This window comes from Anguilla anguilla, chromosome 17, assembly GCF_013347855.1.
Source record: "Anguilla anguilla isolate fAngAng1 chromosome 17, fAngAng1.pri, whole genome shotgun sequence".
Classification (NCBI taxonomy): domain Eukaryota; kingdom Metazoa; phylum Chordata; class Actinopteri; order Anguilliformes; family Anguillidae; genus Anguilla; species Anguilla anguilla.
The window spans coordinates 26,578,619-26,592,556 of record NC_049217.1 but is presented as its reverse complement, the minus strand read 5'-3'; the positions used below and the strand labels follow the sequence as shown (position 1 = coordinate 26,592,556).

Here is a 13,938-nt window from a genome sequence, read left to right as displayed (position 1 = left end):
ATTCCAAGCATATAGCAGAGTACATTAATTGCCAATAAAAAAAATTCAGTAAGAAGTGCGTTTTGTTACGTTGAACAACATCGCCCTCTGGTGTACGTTGGGCCTAATGTTCCTCAGTAAAAGCGGGAGAGGATATTTAGATGGTAATTTCAATAAAAGGTGCTAATTTTCCATATTGATAAATTAGTTGGAAATGTGTTAAACAACAGCACGAAATGTTTAACATAAGCCGCGTTTCCACCGCAGGAACTATACCCCGGAACTAGGAACCTTTTGAGGAACTCAGTGCGTTTCCACCGCAGGAACTAGGGTCTAAATTTAGTTCTGGGTGCTTGTTTTACCCCCCAAAACGTTCCTGCTCGGGGGGTAGTACTTTCCGAAAGTACAGGAACCTTTTGGGTGGAGCTTGCAGCGCTGAACATTGCTGATTGGTCGAGTACTCGTAGCGTTTGTGTTGTATTTATTTTCCGCCATTACCCGCCATGTTTGAAAATATGCAGCGGCAAACCAATTTATTTTCATAATAACTTCAAATCAAACTTGTATGTTATGCGGCGCAGTAGCCTACTTTTGGTTATAGCCTATCAACGTCTTGGAATTATAACGTGTGCTCTTCTGTTCTTTTCTTGCTTTAGTATTCGTTTTATAAAATGCTAAGCATTCGTGCTGGGACAGCATATTACGTAGGCTACCAAAACATTCAAACGGATTAATTCGGTTGCTGAATATTTTCTTCCGGATTTTCTTTGTTAGCCCGTTGTAATTGACTCAAAACGTTTGATACAGTTATGTGAGGTATGCGGTAGTTCTGCATAATTAACATTGGTGATACAGTACAAGCAAACTGGAAATCACCTTCCGCACTTTTTATCCGGGTAAAATAACAGGTTAATTCTAGTAATCTTCCCTTTAGCTTTTTCAGACTGCCGTAATTTTACTCAATTTTACTGCCATTTTTCAATTCCACGAAAAGACCAGGAAGACTATGGACTCATTTATGGTGCATGGTTCGCATCTGGAGGGCACACTTCGCTGCTCGGCTAGCAGTAACTTCGAAGGAAAGCAAACGGTGGCTGTACCACTACTAATTTACATTTTCACGCAAGTCCGAGTTTTCGTTCTATTCTTGTCATTTTGCGATTAGCCTATATGGAATTGACGACGAGAAAGTAATAAAACAGCTAATTGTTTACAACGTGTGCATGTTTTCTGCTGTTAATGAATGTGTTTGAGAGGATATATGAAAATCAATAAATACAAAAGTAACCATATATAGTCATTGTTGGTAACCCGTTGTATATAAGTGGAATAAACCCCTCCGGGCTGTCCCGGTTATTAGAAAATAATGTAGGCTACTTCGGTGGTAGTATGGGGTTACAGAAGAAATCATATGACAGATGGACCGACGACAACGTCAGTGGGCTAATTTGCCTAATCTTCGCGGTACTTTAGACCCCGGTGGAAACGCAGACAACCATTGGCTGAAGGAACCTTTTAGTTCCTGGTAAAGTAGTTCCTGGGACTGAAAGTTCCGGGTAATTTCGGTGGAAACGCGGCTATAGAGTCGTTTTTTCTGAGTCGCGGTTTACCAATTTCTAACGGAATTTACGATAGTAGGCCTACATCATAAACTTCCAGGGACATGTCTCCAATGATGCCTGCTATAAACTCCATCATATCTGGTGCTTTTAAACATTTAGCTACTTTTCCTACATTCCTACGGACAACTTCCACGCCGTTGCCGTTCACACATATACTGTATAGCGTAGAATAATCGTTTCTAATAAAAACGGTTGAAAACCTTATGGATTACGAGGATCAAATGATTTGCAGTCAGTGCGTCTATTTTATCTATGTTAGGTAAACTAGTATCACACAGCGGAGAACAAATCATGTTCTGTAGCATAATATTAGCGCTACAGAAAACACTGCAGGGTTTTCAGTCACGTACTGCAGTTAATTCGCTGCCATTTACCCACGTGAAGAACGTCCGGTTTCGCGTCCCACCTTCTTGGTGACGATTTGTATGTCGATTTGATGTAATCACACTCAATCAGAACCTATCCGCCTCCCATTGGTTTATTTCTAGATCCGAAGGTACTACTTCCTGTTTCTGTTGTGCCTGTGTACAGAAGGAGTATAGCCAACTGAAAGCATTTAATTTTGGGTTTTTGTGATAAACAGACCTCGCAGAACTTCAAGGTAATGTTGACAAACATAACTACGTTTTTTTATCATTATAAAATTTGCATTTCTCTAAGTTAAATACGTAGTCTAAAGCCTAGGTCTGAGGGAACGCACATCTGATCTGGCGATATTAACAATAGTAGGTAGCCAGCTACAGTCAGCTACATATTCGTTTACTCACCTCCCTCGTTTTACACGTTGCTCGCTCGACAGCTATTTCGTGCGCACTAAGAAGCCATCAGCGTAAAGTGCAGTGTGTGCAATAGGGATTTATCTACTTAGATGGAATTGTATTGAACAACTAACTTAGGTAGCGCAGTACACGCATAGCTAATGCTTGCTAGCTAGGCAGAGTTTCTTCCTGGGTAAATGATCATATAGCCTGGCTACTACTCTCGTGTATCTCTTGCTCAGCATTTCACCAACTGTCAATCATTTTCTGGATCACCAGAATAAAATTAACCACTGCATTAGTGTTAACCATATGAATGGCTTAGTTACCGTTTTGGTCAGTCTGATAACAACTTGGCTCGTGGTTTGTTGCCCTGGTGTCACGAATGTGTCTTCACCCCCTTTTTTCCCCAGGAAACAATGATTGAAGTAGTTTGCAATGACCGCTTGGGCAAGAAAGTCCGAGTTAAGTGCAAGTATCCTTTAAAATGCATCTCAGGGGGAATCTCTTTTGTCAGGGGGAGCTTACAAAAGCCGCGTTTCCACCGCAGGAACTATACCCCGGAACTAGGAACCTTTTGAGGAACTCAGTGCGTTTCCACCGCAGGAACTAGGGTCTAAATTTAGTTCTGGGGGCTTTGTTTTACCCCCCAAAACGTTCCTGCTCGGGGGGTAGTACTTTCCGAAAGTACAGGAACCTTTTGGGTGGAGCTTGCAGCGCTGAACATTTCTGATTGGTCGAGTACTCGTAGCATTTGTGTTGTATTTATTTTCCGCCATTACCCGCCATGTTTGAAAATATGCAGCGGCAAACCAATTTATTTTCATAATAACTTCAAATCAAACTTGTATGTTATGCGGCGCAGTAGCCTACTTTTGGTTACGTCTACGTCTTGGAATTATAACGTGTGCTCTTCTGTTCTTTTCTTGCTTTAGTATTCGTTTTATAAAATGCTAAGCATTCGTGCTGGGACAGCATATTACGTAGGCTACCAAAACATTCAAACGGATTAATTCGGTTGCTGAATATTTTCTTCCGGATTTTCTTTGTTAGCCCGTTGTAATTGACTCAAAACGTTTGATACAGTTATGTGAGGTATGCGGTAGTTCTGCATAATTAACATTGGTGATACAGTACACGCAAACTGGAAATCACCTTCCGCACTTTTTATCCGGGTAAAATAACAGGTTAATTCTAGTAATCTTCCCTTTAGCCTTTTCAGACTGCCGTAATTTTACTCAATTTTACTGCCATTTTTCAATTCCACGAAAAGACCAGGAAGACTATGGACTCATGTATGGTGCATGGTTCGCATCTGGAGGGCACACTTCGCTGCTCGGCTAGCAGTAACTTCGAAGGAAAGCAAACGGTGGCTGTACCACTACTAATTTACATTTTCACGCAAGTCCGAGTTTTCGTTCTATTCTTGTCATTTTGCGATTAGCCTATATGGAATTGACGACGAGAAAGTAATAAAACAGCAAATTGTTTACAACGTGTGCATGTTTTCTGCTGTTAATGAATGTGTTTGAGAGGATATATGAAAATCAATAAATACAAAAGTAACCATATCTAGTCATTGTTGGTAACCCGTTGTATATAAGTGGAATAAACCCCTCCGGGCTGTCCCGGTTATTAGAAAATAATGTAGGCTACTTCCGTGGTAGTATGGGGTTACAGAAGAAATCATATGACAGATGGACCGACGACAACGCCAGTGGGCTAATTTGCCTAATCTTCGCGGTACTTTAGACCCCGGTGGAAACGCAGACAACCATTGGCTGAAGGAACCTTTTCGTTCCTGGTAAAGTAGTTCCTGGGACTGAAAGTTCCGGGTAATTTTGGTGGAAACGCGGCTAAAGATAATTTAATAATAAAAACCCTATCTTTACTGGGTGCATGTACAGGGTAATATTAAAACCCACCTGGGTGCTGGTTTAAGTGGTTCTGGAGTCCTTAACTCTTGCCTGCAGCTCAGAAGACACAATTGGAGATCTGAAGAAGTTGATAGCAGCACAAACAGGGACCAGGTGGGACAAGATTGTGCTGAAGAAATGGTAAGCATGTCTTAAAATCTCATATGACTGGGTCCTTGTGTTTTTAACTTGTCAATTGATGATTGAGCTACAACTGGAACATGCGACTGTAGCGTTCTGTCTGCACTCCTGCTCTGTGTAATGAGACCCCATTTTCCTAGCCTTTACTGACTGAGCCACTCCATAAGGCCCAGCCCAGGGCGTTTACCGTTACACTCCAGAGCGCGTTGTCTCAACATTAACTGCCGCTGCTTCTGTGTGCCCTCACAGGTACACGATATTCAAGGACCACGTGAGTCTGGGAGACTGTATCCTTTATTTTGTCTGTGCCAGTTAAGGTGGTTAATAATTACAATTGGAAAAAATTAAGAATTCAGTACATACTACGCATAACTTCCCGTAAGTGTTCAGTCTTAATGCTGTCGTTTTATCAGCACTGCTGTTGCAGGGAGCGGTGAAATCATATCTGCGCAGGCGTACGCTCTCCCTCCACCGTCTGTGTTCCTTAACCTTCTCTCCTGCAGATGAAATTCACGACGGGATGAATCTGGAGTTGTATTATCAGTAGGAAGAAGAGGGCTGTCCCTTTCCCCTTCACCTCTTGACCTGCTCGCCCCCCCCCCCCCCCCCCCAGCAGTAAAAGTTTCCCTCAGTTTTTGTTCTGGTCTCATTTGGAAATAAACTATGTATTTGTATATTAGTGTTTGAGTCTTTTTTTTCTTCTTGGTTCTGCTGGCTCTTGGCGAGCTCCCCATAATGTGGGCGTGTCTGTGAATGCTCGTGACCTTTAACCCTTCTGTTTGCCCCTTAAATGGAACCTCCATTGAAAATAAATGTGAACTCAAAATGTGCGGCATAAATATATTATTTTGTTCCCTTTGCTACTGATTTATAGTTTTTTCCACATTTTAAAGAATATGTAAACAGAGCTTGAGGTCTACGCCATGCAGCAGTGCACTCTGGGATTCCTGTGTCTGGTTTCCAGAGTCTCCCGTTTCGAAGGGTGCATTGACAGTTAGTGTTTGTGTGACGTGTCTTTCCTTGTGGAAACACAGTGCCAGGAAATGAATGTAGGTGAATTAAAATGCTGTTTGTGCTCTAAAAGGAAAGCTACCTAGAGACAGAGAATAGTGAGTTTCCCCCTCATAAATTGGATTGTGGAGCCAGAGCGTCATTGTTAGTGCTGATCTGTAAAAAAGCCAGTATTCATCGTTTCAGATATACTCTCATTGGTTCATGCACATCATTAAAAAAAAATAACATTGGTTTGTTTTGAAATGTGCTTTGTTTATAGATCTATATATCCCATTAAACAATGGCAAAGGTGCAGGCAATTCAATAGAAGAGTTCATACAAAAAAAAACCACAGACAAGGAGTGGAATTAACTCCCAGGTCTGGCTCAGCAAAACACAGAGACAAAAAAAAAAAATCCTGTAAATATACAATTAGACATTTGCTCCTAACTTTACAAACTTTATTCATGAAGGACCAAAGTCTAATACTATGATAGTGGTATTATGATGGCTAAAATATATTATTCTTTTATAAATACGAAAGTCCTTAAAAGTTGCACATTTTCATTTGGTAATCTACTTCTGAGTTAACACCACTGTAGTAGGATCCAATCTGTTGATGAATACAGCCATTATTTCTGTTACTAGGCAATGTGTTTCATTTAAATTGACCTATAATGACCTGATATAACCACTTTTGACCTGATATAATGTCAGTATTATAAATCTAGGAGAGACGGTGATTTTCTTTATGCTGCTTGTAGGGACCCCACCGCAGTGCTGCGGCCCTCGTTTCCACAGCTGTGCCGTAGCTGGGGCGGCCATTACAGGCCATTACGCCGGCCAGCCTCCGGCCGATTGTCACACCGTTCTCAGCGCCGTGTTTCAACAGGAGAACCACAGCACCGGGGGAGGCGTGGCTGTTGCTGTTGTGGGTGGGATTTGGAGCAAAGTTCACATCTCCGAGGGCCCCAGCGGTGGGCAAGCGAATTTGGCCAGCAGCCCGGGTCTTTGGCCTGAGGCTTTGGGCTCAAAATGGCTGGCCTGACTGGAAATGGCCTCCGCAGTGGCATACCCACCCCCACCTACCTTTGCCGGTCTTAGCATAAACCATGTGACGCTGCTGTACGCAGCTGTGTATTCGTGTGCACTCGTGTGTAATAATAACAGTCCTGAATTGTCTTTTGCACCCACCGCCCCGGTCAAGATTTAAGATACAAACGAACTACAAGGAATAAACGGCGAAACGACGCGGGCTTCTTGGGACTAAAGCGGTTAAATGCTGTTTCTGGGTTGCCATGGGGACTAAACTGACACGGTTCCATTTTGCGTTGCCGCGGGGAGTGAAATTATGTGCAGATGATAAGGGTTGCGATCGGAAGTTAAAAAATTCTGTTGCGGTAGGAGTTGCTGTGCGGACTGAAGCGTTACTCTGCGGTCTTCGTCGGCAGGGTGAAGAAAGAAAAAAAAAACATTCCTGCCCATGCACTCTGTAACCATGGTGATGCGTACACTAATGCATTAATGTTAACAGTTCCACTGGTCCCAGCCTCTTCTGAAACGGTGCGCTGGCCACACCCGCAATGCGCAATTTTCCAGAAGCTTCTGTCTTTTAACAGTTCCCTGGAGCAGCCGCCCCCCCCCAGGACTCTTGGGTGACCCGGGGGAAAAGGTGAGAACATCGTCCCTTGGAGACCTACGGGAGGCGCCTTCACTTCCGCAGGCTGACGCTGACGTAGGAGGTGGGGATGTAGCCCTCGTCCCCGTTGGGGCGTCGCACCCGAGTCCAGCCGTCGCCCTTGTCCTCCTCCACCACGGCGAACACCTCCCCCTCCTGCATGGCGATCGTCCCCTCGCTGGCGCCTGGGGGAAGACACGTGAGGAAGCAGACCGCGCAGACCGCGCAGACCAGGGGAGTCAAACTGGAGTCTCTGGGCCTGCAGTGTCGGCGGGTTTTTTTGCGGTTTCCTTCTGGACTATTTTACCAATAAACGTCTTGAACGCACCGCTGGTGCCGAAACACCCCAAAAAACCAGCAGACACTGCGGCCCACACAGGACTGGAGTCTTAACACGTGACGGATAGACAGCTGTGTTTGATAGATGACGATGGAGGGATGAGCGCGAGAGCTGAGGCCAGAGAGAGAGAGAGAGAGAGAGAGAGAGAGAGAGAGAGAGAGAGAGAGAGAGAGAGAGAGAGAGAGAGAGAGAGAGAGAGAGAGAGAGAGAGAGAGAGAGAGAGAGAGAGAGAGAGAGAGAGAGAGAGAGAGAGAGAGAGAGGGAGGGAGGGAGGGAGGGAGGGGGAGGGAGGGAGGGAGGGAGGGAGGGAGAGAGAGAGAGAGAGAGAGAGAGAGGAAGAAGGAAGAGGCCTGAAGCTTGCCAACTCTCACCTTGGAAGTTGTACAGAGCTGTGCATTCGCCGATTGGACTAATGGCTTCATCTTCATCAAAGTCATCGTCAAATTCGGCATATATCGCCTGGGATGGATCAGCGTTGCCCTCATCAGACTGGGCACCATCAGGACTGCAATGAGTGACACACCCGTCTGGTGTTACATACACATCATGTATGTATAACCTTACAATGTCATGTCATTTTATGTGTTCTAGTCCCTCTCTCTAATACAGTGATAGAAACTGCTTTTAAGTGCAAAGAAGGGCAACTAAATTGGTTCCTGATATGAAACGCAAAACATTGCAAGTAATGAATTAATCTATTTAGGTTCAGCAAAAGCAGACTATGGTACGTAAATTCATAAAAGTGATCAAAGTGACCTACAAAATATTCTGGGTTGTGTTTTGTAAGAACAAGGTGACATAGGTGGAAATGAACATACAATGAAAACGTACAGTCCACACAGATAGCTACCTACAGATATCAGTACAGAATTTACCTTTAACTAAATTCCAGCTCAGATGGTCTGAATAGTCCGTTCTCCTCATTACGTATTCTAATGTAACACATCTTAAAAGCCCTTCTCGGGTAAACAGCTGGAAATGAATGTGAGGTACAAATGATATGGTACAAGGCATCAGATATTGTTTCATGTAATGTACGTCAGTTTGTATCTGCACCTAACAAACGCGAAATAGATAAAACTCACAAACACACACAAACGCGCACACACACACACACACCTGTGGCAGGTAGCAGAGCCTCACCTGTATTTGTCATGGGAGCCGTTGTTGTTGAGTGTGTGGGGGACGTACTGGGCGGTTTCCCCCCGCCCTCCAGCTTCCATCAGCCAAGACTGCAGGAGGGAGGGGAGAGAAAGAGAGAGACACAAAGAAGAAAGTAGAATGGTACAAGTGAGAAAAAACATGAGGAATTTGCCGAATGAAATGAGGTAGGATCGGTGGGGTGGGGTGGTGGACATTTTGAACATCTCCATAAACAAAGTCCAAACACCCCATCAGAAAACACCTCCATCCCATCCCATGAAAAACTCTGAACTGGTCATGCAGTCCGTAGGACTCCCAGTAGTCTACATTTCCACACGGAAATGGTTGTGATCAGTGTCAGTAACGAGAAGCTGAAATACAGACACTTTTAATACAGTACTGCAAGGACTGCTATTACTACTGCAGTCAAGATTTCTTGTTTAGTTTACATTTCCCATTATCCTGTTTCTGGGAATATGTACATACTGTGTGAGAGTTGAGACTCGGCTTATCTTGTGGCATGCACACAAACACACACACACACACACACACACACCTCATATTTCTGCATCTCCCCCCGCAGTCTCTCTATATTCTGGCCCGTCTGGGAGATCTGGGGCTCCAAACTGCTGGGGTCCCCCATCTGAGGATTCTTCTCATACACGTCCTTCATCTTCTCTAGTCCCTCACTGAGAGTGAGTGACAGAAAGGGGGGGGGGGGGTGAGAGGCAGAAAAGTTACACACTTGAGGAGAAGCTGTTCTGCAAACAAGCTCTGGAGGAAGTTTGGGAGGTAGTGGTGATGGCAATGTTGTCACGGAGACACTGATGCTGACCTCTGGTCCACCTCCTTCTGCAGCTCCTTGCCGATGTAATCGATCTTCCGCTGCAGCTTCTTCCTGCGCTGCTCCGGGGGCAGGTGGCCAAAGTCCTCTGTAGGCGGAGGCTGCGGGGGGGGGGGGGGGGGGGGGGGAGGACAATCAGGACCCACAGTTCAGTACACATCACGCAGTCTGTTCGGAGAGCAGGGACAGCCGGCCGTCTGTAGGAAGAGCAGGGACTGTGTGTGGTCTGTACTGAGAGCGGGGCCTGCGTGTGGTCTGTACTGAGAGCGGGGCCTGCGTGTGGTCTGTACTGAGAGCAGGGACTGCGTGTGGTCTGTACTGAGAGCGGGGACTGCGTGTGGTCTGTACTGAGAGCGGGGCCTGCGTGTGGTCTGTACTGAGAGCGGGGACTGCGTGTGGTCTGTACCGAGAGCAGGGACTGCGTGTGGTCTGTACTGAGAGCGGGGACTGTGTGTGGTCTGTACTGAGAGTGGGGACTGTGTGTGGTCTGTACTGAGAGCGGGGACTGCGTGTGGTCTGTACTGAGAGCGGGGACTGCGTGTGGTCTGTACTGAGAGTGGGGACTGCGTGTGGTCTGTACTGAGAGCGGGGACTGCGTGTGGTCTGTACTGAGAGCGGGGACTGCGTGTGGTCTGTACTGAGAGCGGGGACTGCGTGTGGTCTGTATAGAGAGCACAGGGGCTGCGTGTGGTCTGTACTGAGAGCGGGGACTGCATGTGGTCTGTACTGAGAGTGGGGACTGCGTGTGGTCTGTACTGAGAGCGGGGACTGCGTGTGGTCTGTACTGAGTGGGGACTGCGTGTGGTCTGTACTGAGCGGGGACTGCGTGTGGTCTGTATTGAGAGCTGGGACTGCGTGTGGTCTGTACTGAGAGCTGGGACTGCGTGTGGTCTGTACTGAGAGCAGGGACAGTCTGCGTTCTGGATTGAGAGCAGGGACTGCGTGTGGTCTGTACTGAGAGCAGGGACAGTCTGCCTTCTGGATTGAGAGCAGGGACTGCGTGTGGTCTGTACTGAGAGCAGGGAGGGTCTGCCTTCTGGATTGAGAGCAGGGACTGCGTGTGGTCTGTACTGAGAGCAGGGACAGTCTGCGTTCTGATTGAGAAGATGAAGAAGATGAAACGTGCAGCCCCTCTTTCACACCCGTGCACAGCACAGCTGCACTGTCCCGCTACTCCTGGAGCTGCCCTATCCAATCAGCTCCAGGTATCATTAAGAACAGTAGCCTGGACCCAAGGACTTGACCAATTACAGTGAAGTGGGCGGAATATAGAGGGCTTAAACAGTGAAGCTGCGCTGTTTGTGAATCAAACTCGTGTGTCAAGAGTGTCGGAGCCAGTCAGCTGCACATAAAGCTTTCCTCCACCAGGTGGCTCCCTTCCCAACATTCAGTCCTGAATTAGGCCGCCACCTCCCCCCAATGAAATCAGCCATGTCCAATTTTGTGCGGTTGAGACAAGTGAAGGCGGAGGCTACCCACAATTCAGGAGCGAAAGTTTGGCCTGAAGAAGCACGATCCCCTCTCTGCTCAGCAGAGCCAAAGAGGGGGACATCGTGCCAGATTTCCCCCCAGAGCACCAAACCTCCCGGCAGGGAAGGACACCAGGTAAGTGATGAAAAGACCCAAACCCTCTGAGATGTTACCATTTGTTTTCCTGGAGTTAACACCTGCAGGAAAAATAGAGAAACTGTAAAGAGCAGGTTGCTCCTACTGAAGAGATGTGACAGGTTACAGGAAGAGCAGTTCTCTGATCTGAAGAGGGGATTACAGGGATTGGACGGCATTGGACCACAGTGCTGTCTTTTTTTCAGTTTGTGCTGGAAGACAGGAGAGCTCTGCTGCGGAGAGATCTGACCACAGCAGGATGCACAAGGAGGCCTCTCTTTCCTTTCAACGACCAACACTGGGCAATCATGGCTGCATCACATCTGCCCACCTGGCTCAACTGGTCCTCAAAAAGCTGACAAGGCAGAGGGAAGGTCACGTGACCTGTGACCCCTGACCTTCGGGACTCACCGTTCTCTTTAGCGTCCTGATGGAGGAGATTCTGGGTTTGACTGTCTTATTGATCTCCTTCAGACAGTAGGAGAGGGGGTCCCGGGCAAACTTGGGGGAGGGGGGTCCGTTAGCGGGTGAGGGGGTGGGGGTCACGGATAAGGGGGTGAGTGGGGGTGGGGGAAGCTGGGAACAGGGCCAGGACCGAGGAGCGGGGGGTAAGGGGGGGGCAGACAACAACAAGGGAAAGAGAGAGACAACACCATCAACACTACACATAGGGAGGGAGACAATGCTGGTGTTACCCAATCACAGCACAGGAAATCCTGGAGCCACCGAATCACAGCACAGGAACCCGTGAGACACCCAACAGCAAGGACAGCCCCAACACCAGCACAAACACCCAGCAATCACTCGCCACAAAGACAGCAAAGCAAGGCACTGTGTTTAAAACATTAAATTTACTTTAACAATGGGTTTATTAATGATTGGCTTTAGACTCTACAGCAAAGCTCTTTGATTGGCTCATATTAGCAAATCATTTTAGGGGGAACAAGTCAAGTCAAATGTCTGAGTGAAGCAGAAAAATAAAACAAAATCAAAACCTAAAGCAAAAGTCAGCTCTATCTCTGCCCAACAGCCTGTGTTCTGTTTAACATTGCTGGCATTCCAGCTTTCTGTTTGGGCTGTTGGGCTTACTAAACGTTTAAGGGCACAGGGAGCAATTTGGATCAGTGTGCTGAAGGGTGTAGGGTATAGGGTATAGGGTGCAGGGAGCCGTATAGATCAGTGTGCTGAAGGGTGTAGGGTGTAGGGTACAGGGAGCCGTATAGATCAGTGTGCTGAAGGGTATAGGGTGTAGGGTACAGGGAGCCGTATAGATCAGTGTGCTGAAGGGTGTAGGGTATAGGGTGCAGGGAGCCGTATAGATCAGTGTGCTGAAGGGTGTAGGGTGTAGGGTACAGGGAGCCGTATAGATCAGTGTGCTGAAGGGTGTAGGGTGTAGGGAGCCGTATAGATCAGTGTGCTGAAGGGTGTAGGGTACAGGGAGCCGTATAGATCAGTGTGCTGAAGGGTGTAGGGTATAGGGTGCAGGGAGCCGTATAGATCAGTGTGCTGAAGGGTGTAGGGTGTGGGGTACAGGGAGCCGTACAGATCAGTGTGCTGAAGGGTGTAGGGTGTGGGGTACAGGGAGCCGTACAGATCAGTGTGCTGAAGGGTGTAGGGTGTAGGGTACAGGGAGCCGTACAGATCAGTGTGCTGAAGGGTGTAGGGTGTAGGGAGCCGTACAGATCAGTGTGCTGAAGGGTGTAGGGTGTAGGGTGTAGGGAGCCGTACAGATCAGTGTGTTGAAGGGTGTAGGGTGTAGGGTACAGGGAGCCATACAGATCAGTGTGCTGAAGGGTATAGGGTACAGGGAGCCGTACAGATCAGTGTGCTGAAGGGTGTAGGGTGTAGGGAGCCGTATAGATCAGTGTGCTGAAGGGTGTAGGGTACAGGGAGCCGTATAGATCAGTGTGCTGAAGGGTGTAGGGTATAGGGTGCAGGGAGCCGTATAGATCAGTGTGCTGAAGGGTGTAGGGTGTAGGGTACAGGGAGCCGTATAGATCAGTGTGCTGAAGGGTGTAGGGTGTAGGGAGCCGTATAGATCAGTGTGCTGAAGGGTGTAGGGTGTAGGGTACAGGGAGCCGTATAGATCAGTGTGCTGAAGGGTGTAGGGTGTAGGGTACAGGGAGCTGTACAGATTAGTGTGCTGAAGGGTGTAGGATGCAAGGAGTCGTATAGATCAGCGTGCTGAAGGTTGTAGGGTATAGGGTGCAAGGAGTCCTATAGATCAGCGTGCTGAAGGTTGTAGGGTATAGGGTTGTAACGATTGTCAATTACACTACAGCAATAATGGTAGGGGATATTTAAAAAAAAAACAAACATGCCAGTCCACCGTAGTTAATTTATTAGTGATAACTGTGTGTTAGTGAAAGTACAAATTAAGAGTAGAAAAGTGTACGGAATAAGTAAAATAGTAAGGTACGTATATACAAAAAGATACATGATAAGAGGCTAAAAGTTCACTTTAATCCACTTGTCCGATCTCATATAGTTCTTAATCAGCCATTGTAACCCAGTCCACTGAAGAAACAAAAGGACAGAAAATCCAACCCAGCAAAGAATAAAAAATGAAATTCAAAATCCAAAAAGAACGTAGACAAGAAATTTAAAAAAAAAACTGGCCATAAAGATATTCAAACATAGTCAACGTTCCCACCAAAATGTCCACAAAATACTCACAGTTTGTGTTAAGCCACACAGCAGCAAACAAACAGCGCATTAAAAGGGGGGAATGGAGCGATCTCACCCAAACGGTATCTCACTACCACTCTCCTTCACCGACGTGGAAAAAGAACCAGCAATAAATCCATCAGCTGTCCGACGAGAGCGAATCAACGTCCATCATTTCCGTTAAGAAAAACTCTTCACTTTTTTTTTTACTTTTTAAGGGAATAGAAGGAAAGCAAAGGAATCCCTGAGGTC

At 46.7% G+C, this 13,938-nt stretch overlaps 2 protein-coding genes across 5 annotated transcripts in view; one reads left to right on the top strand and one right to left on the bottom strand.

Annotated features, from left to right (window-relative positions):
• Positions 1-2,088: 2,088 nt before the first annotated feature.
• On the top strand, positions 2,089-5,016 carry ubl5 (ubiquitin like 5). Its single transcript, XM_035397625.1, has 5 exons — positions 2,089-2,202; positions 2,773-2,834; positions 4,333-4,416; positions 4,666-4,703; positions 4,920-5,016. The coding sequence occupies exons 2-5, from the start codon at positions 2,779-2,781 to the stop codon at positions 4,961-4,963; spliced, it is 222 nt and encodes a 73-aa protein (XP_035253516.1). The 5' UTR covers positions 2,089-2,202; positions 2,773-2,778; the 3' UTR covers positions 4,964-5,016.
• Positions 5,017-5,661: 645 nt separating this feature from the next.
• Positions 5,662-13,938, bottom strand: part of trip10a (thyroid hormone receptor interactor 10a) — a 24,989-nt gene continuing 16,712 nt past the window's right edge. Inside the window, exons 10-16 of one of the 4 annotated variants that reach the window (XM_035397579.1) lie at positions 11,431-11,595; positions 11,058-11,081; positions 9,406-9,515; positions 9,127-9,259; positions 8,571-8,659; positions 7,799-7,932; positions 5,662-7,272 (exon numbers count right to left, since the gene is read on the bottom strand). In XM_035397579.1, coding sequence (XP_035253470.1) covers positions 7,121-7,272; positions 7,799-7,932; positions 8,571-8,659; positions 9,127-9,259; positions 9,406-9,515; positions 11,058-11,081; positions 11,431-11,595 — 807 coding nt within the window. In that variant the 3' untranslated portion in view covers positions 5,662-7,120. The remainder of the gene's footprint in view (positions 7,273-7,798; positions 7,933-8,570; positions 8,660-9,126; positions 9,260-9,405; positions 9,516-11,057; positions 11,082-11,430; positions 11,596-13,938) is intronic. The other 3 variants (XM_035397580.1, XM_035397582.1, XM_035397583.1) reach the window with 3 other exon arrangements.

What these genes read in the sequence shown, in the direction of transcription:
- ubl5 (XM_035397625.1), top strand. Translation starts at nt 2,779, where the DNA reads ATGATTGAAGTAGTTTGCAATGACCGCTTGGGCAAGAAAGTCCGAGTT. An exon ending in AAAGTCCGAGTTAAGTGCAA is followed by an intron (nt 2,835 to 4,332) that starts GTATCCTTTAAA and finishes TCTTGCCTGCAG; the next exon opens with CTCAGAAGACACAATTGGAG. An exon ending in AAGATTGTGCTGAAGAAATG is followed by an intron (nt 4,417 to 4,665) that starts GTAAGCATGTCT and finishes GTGCCCTCACAG; the next exon opens with GTACACGATATTCAAGGACC.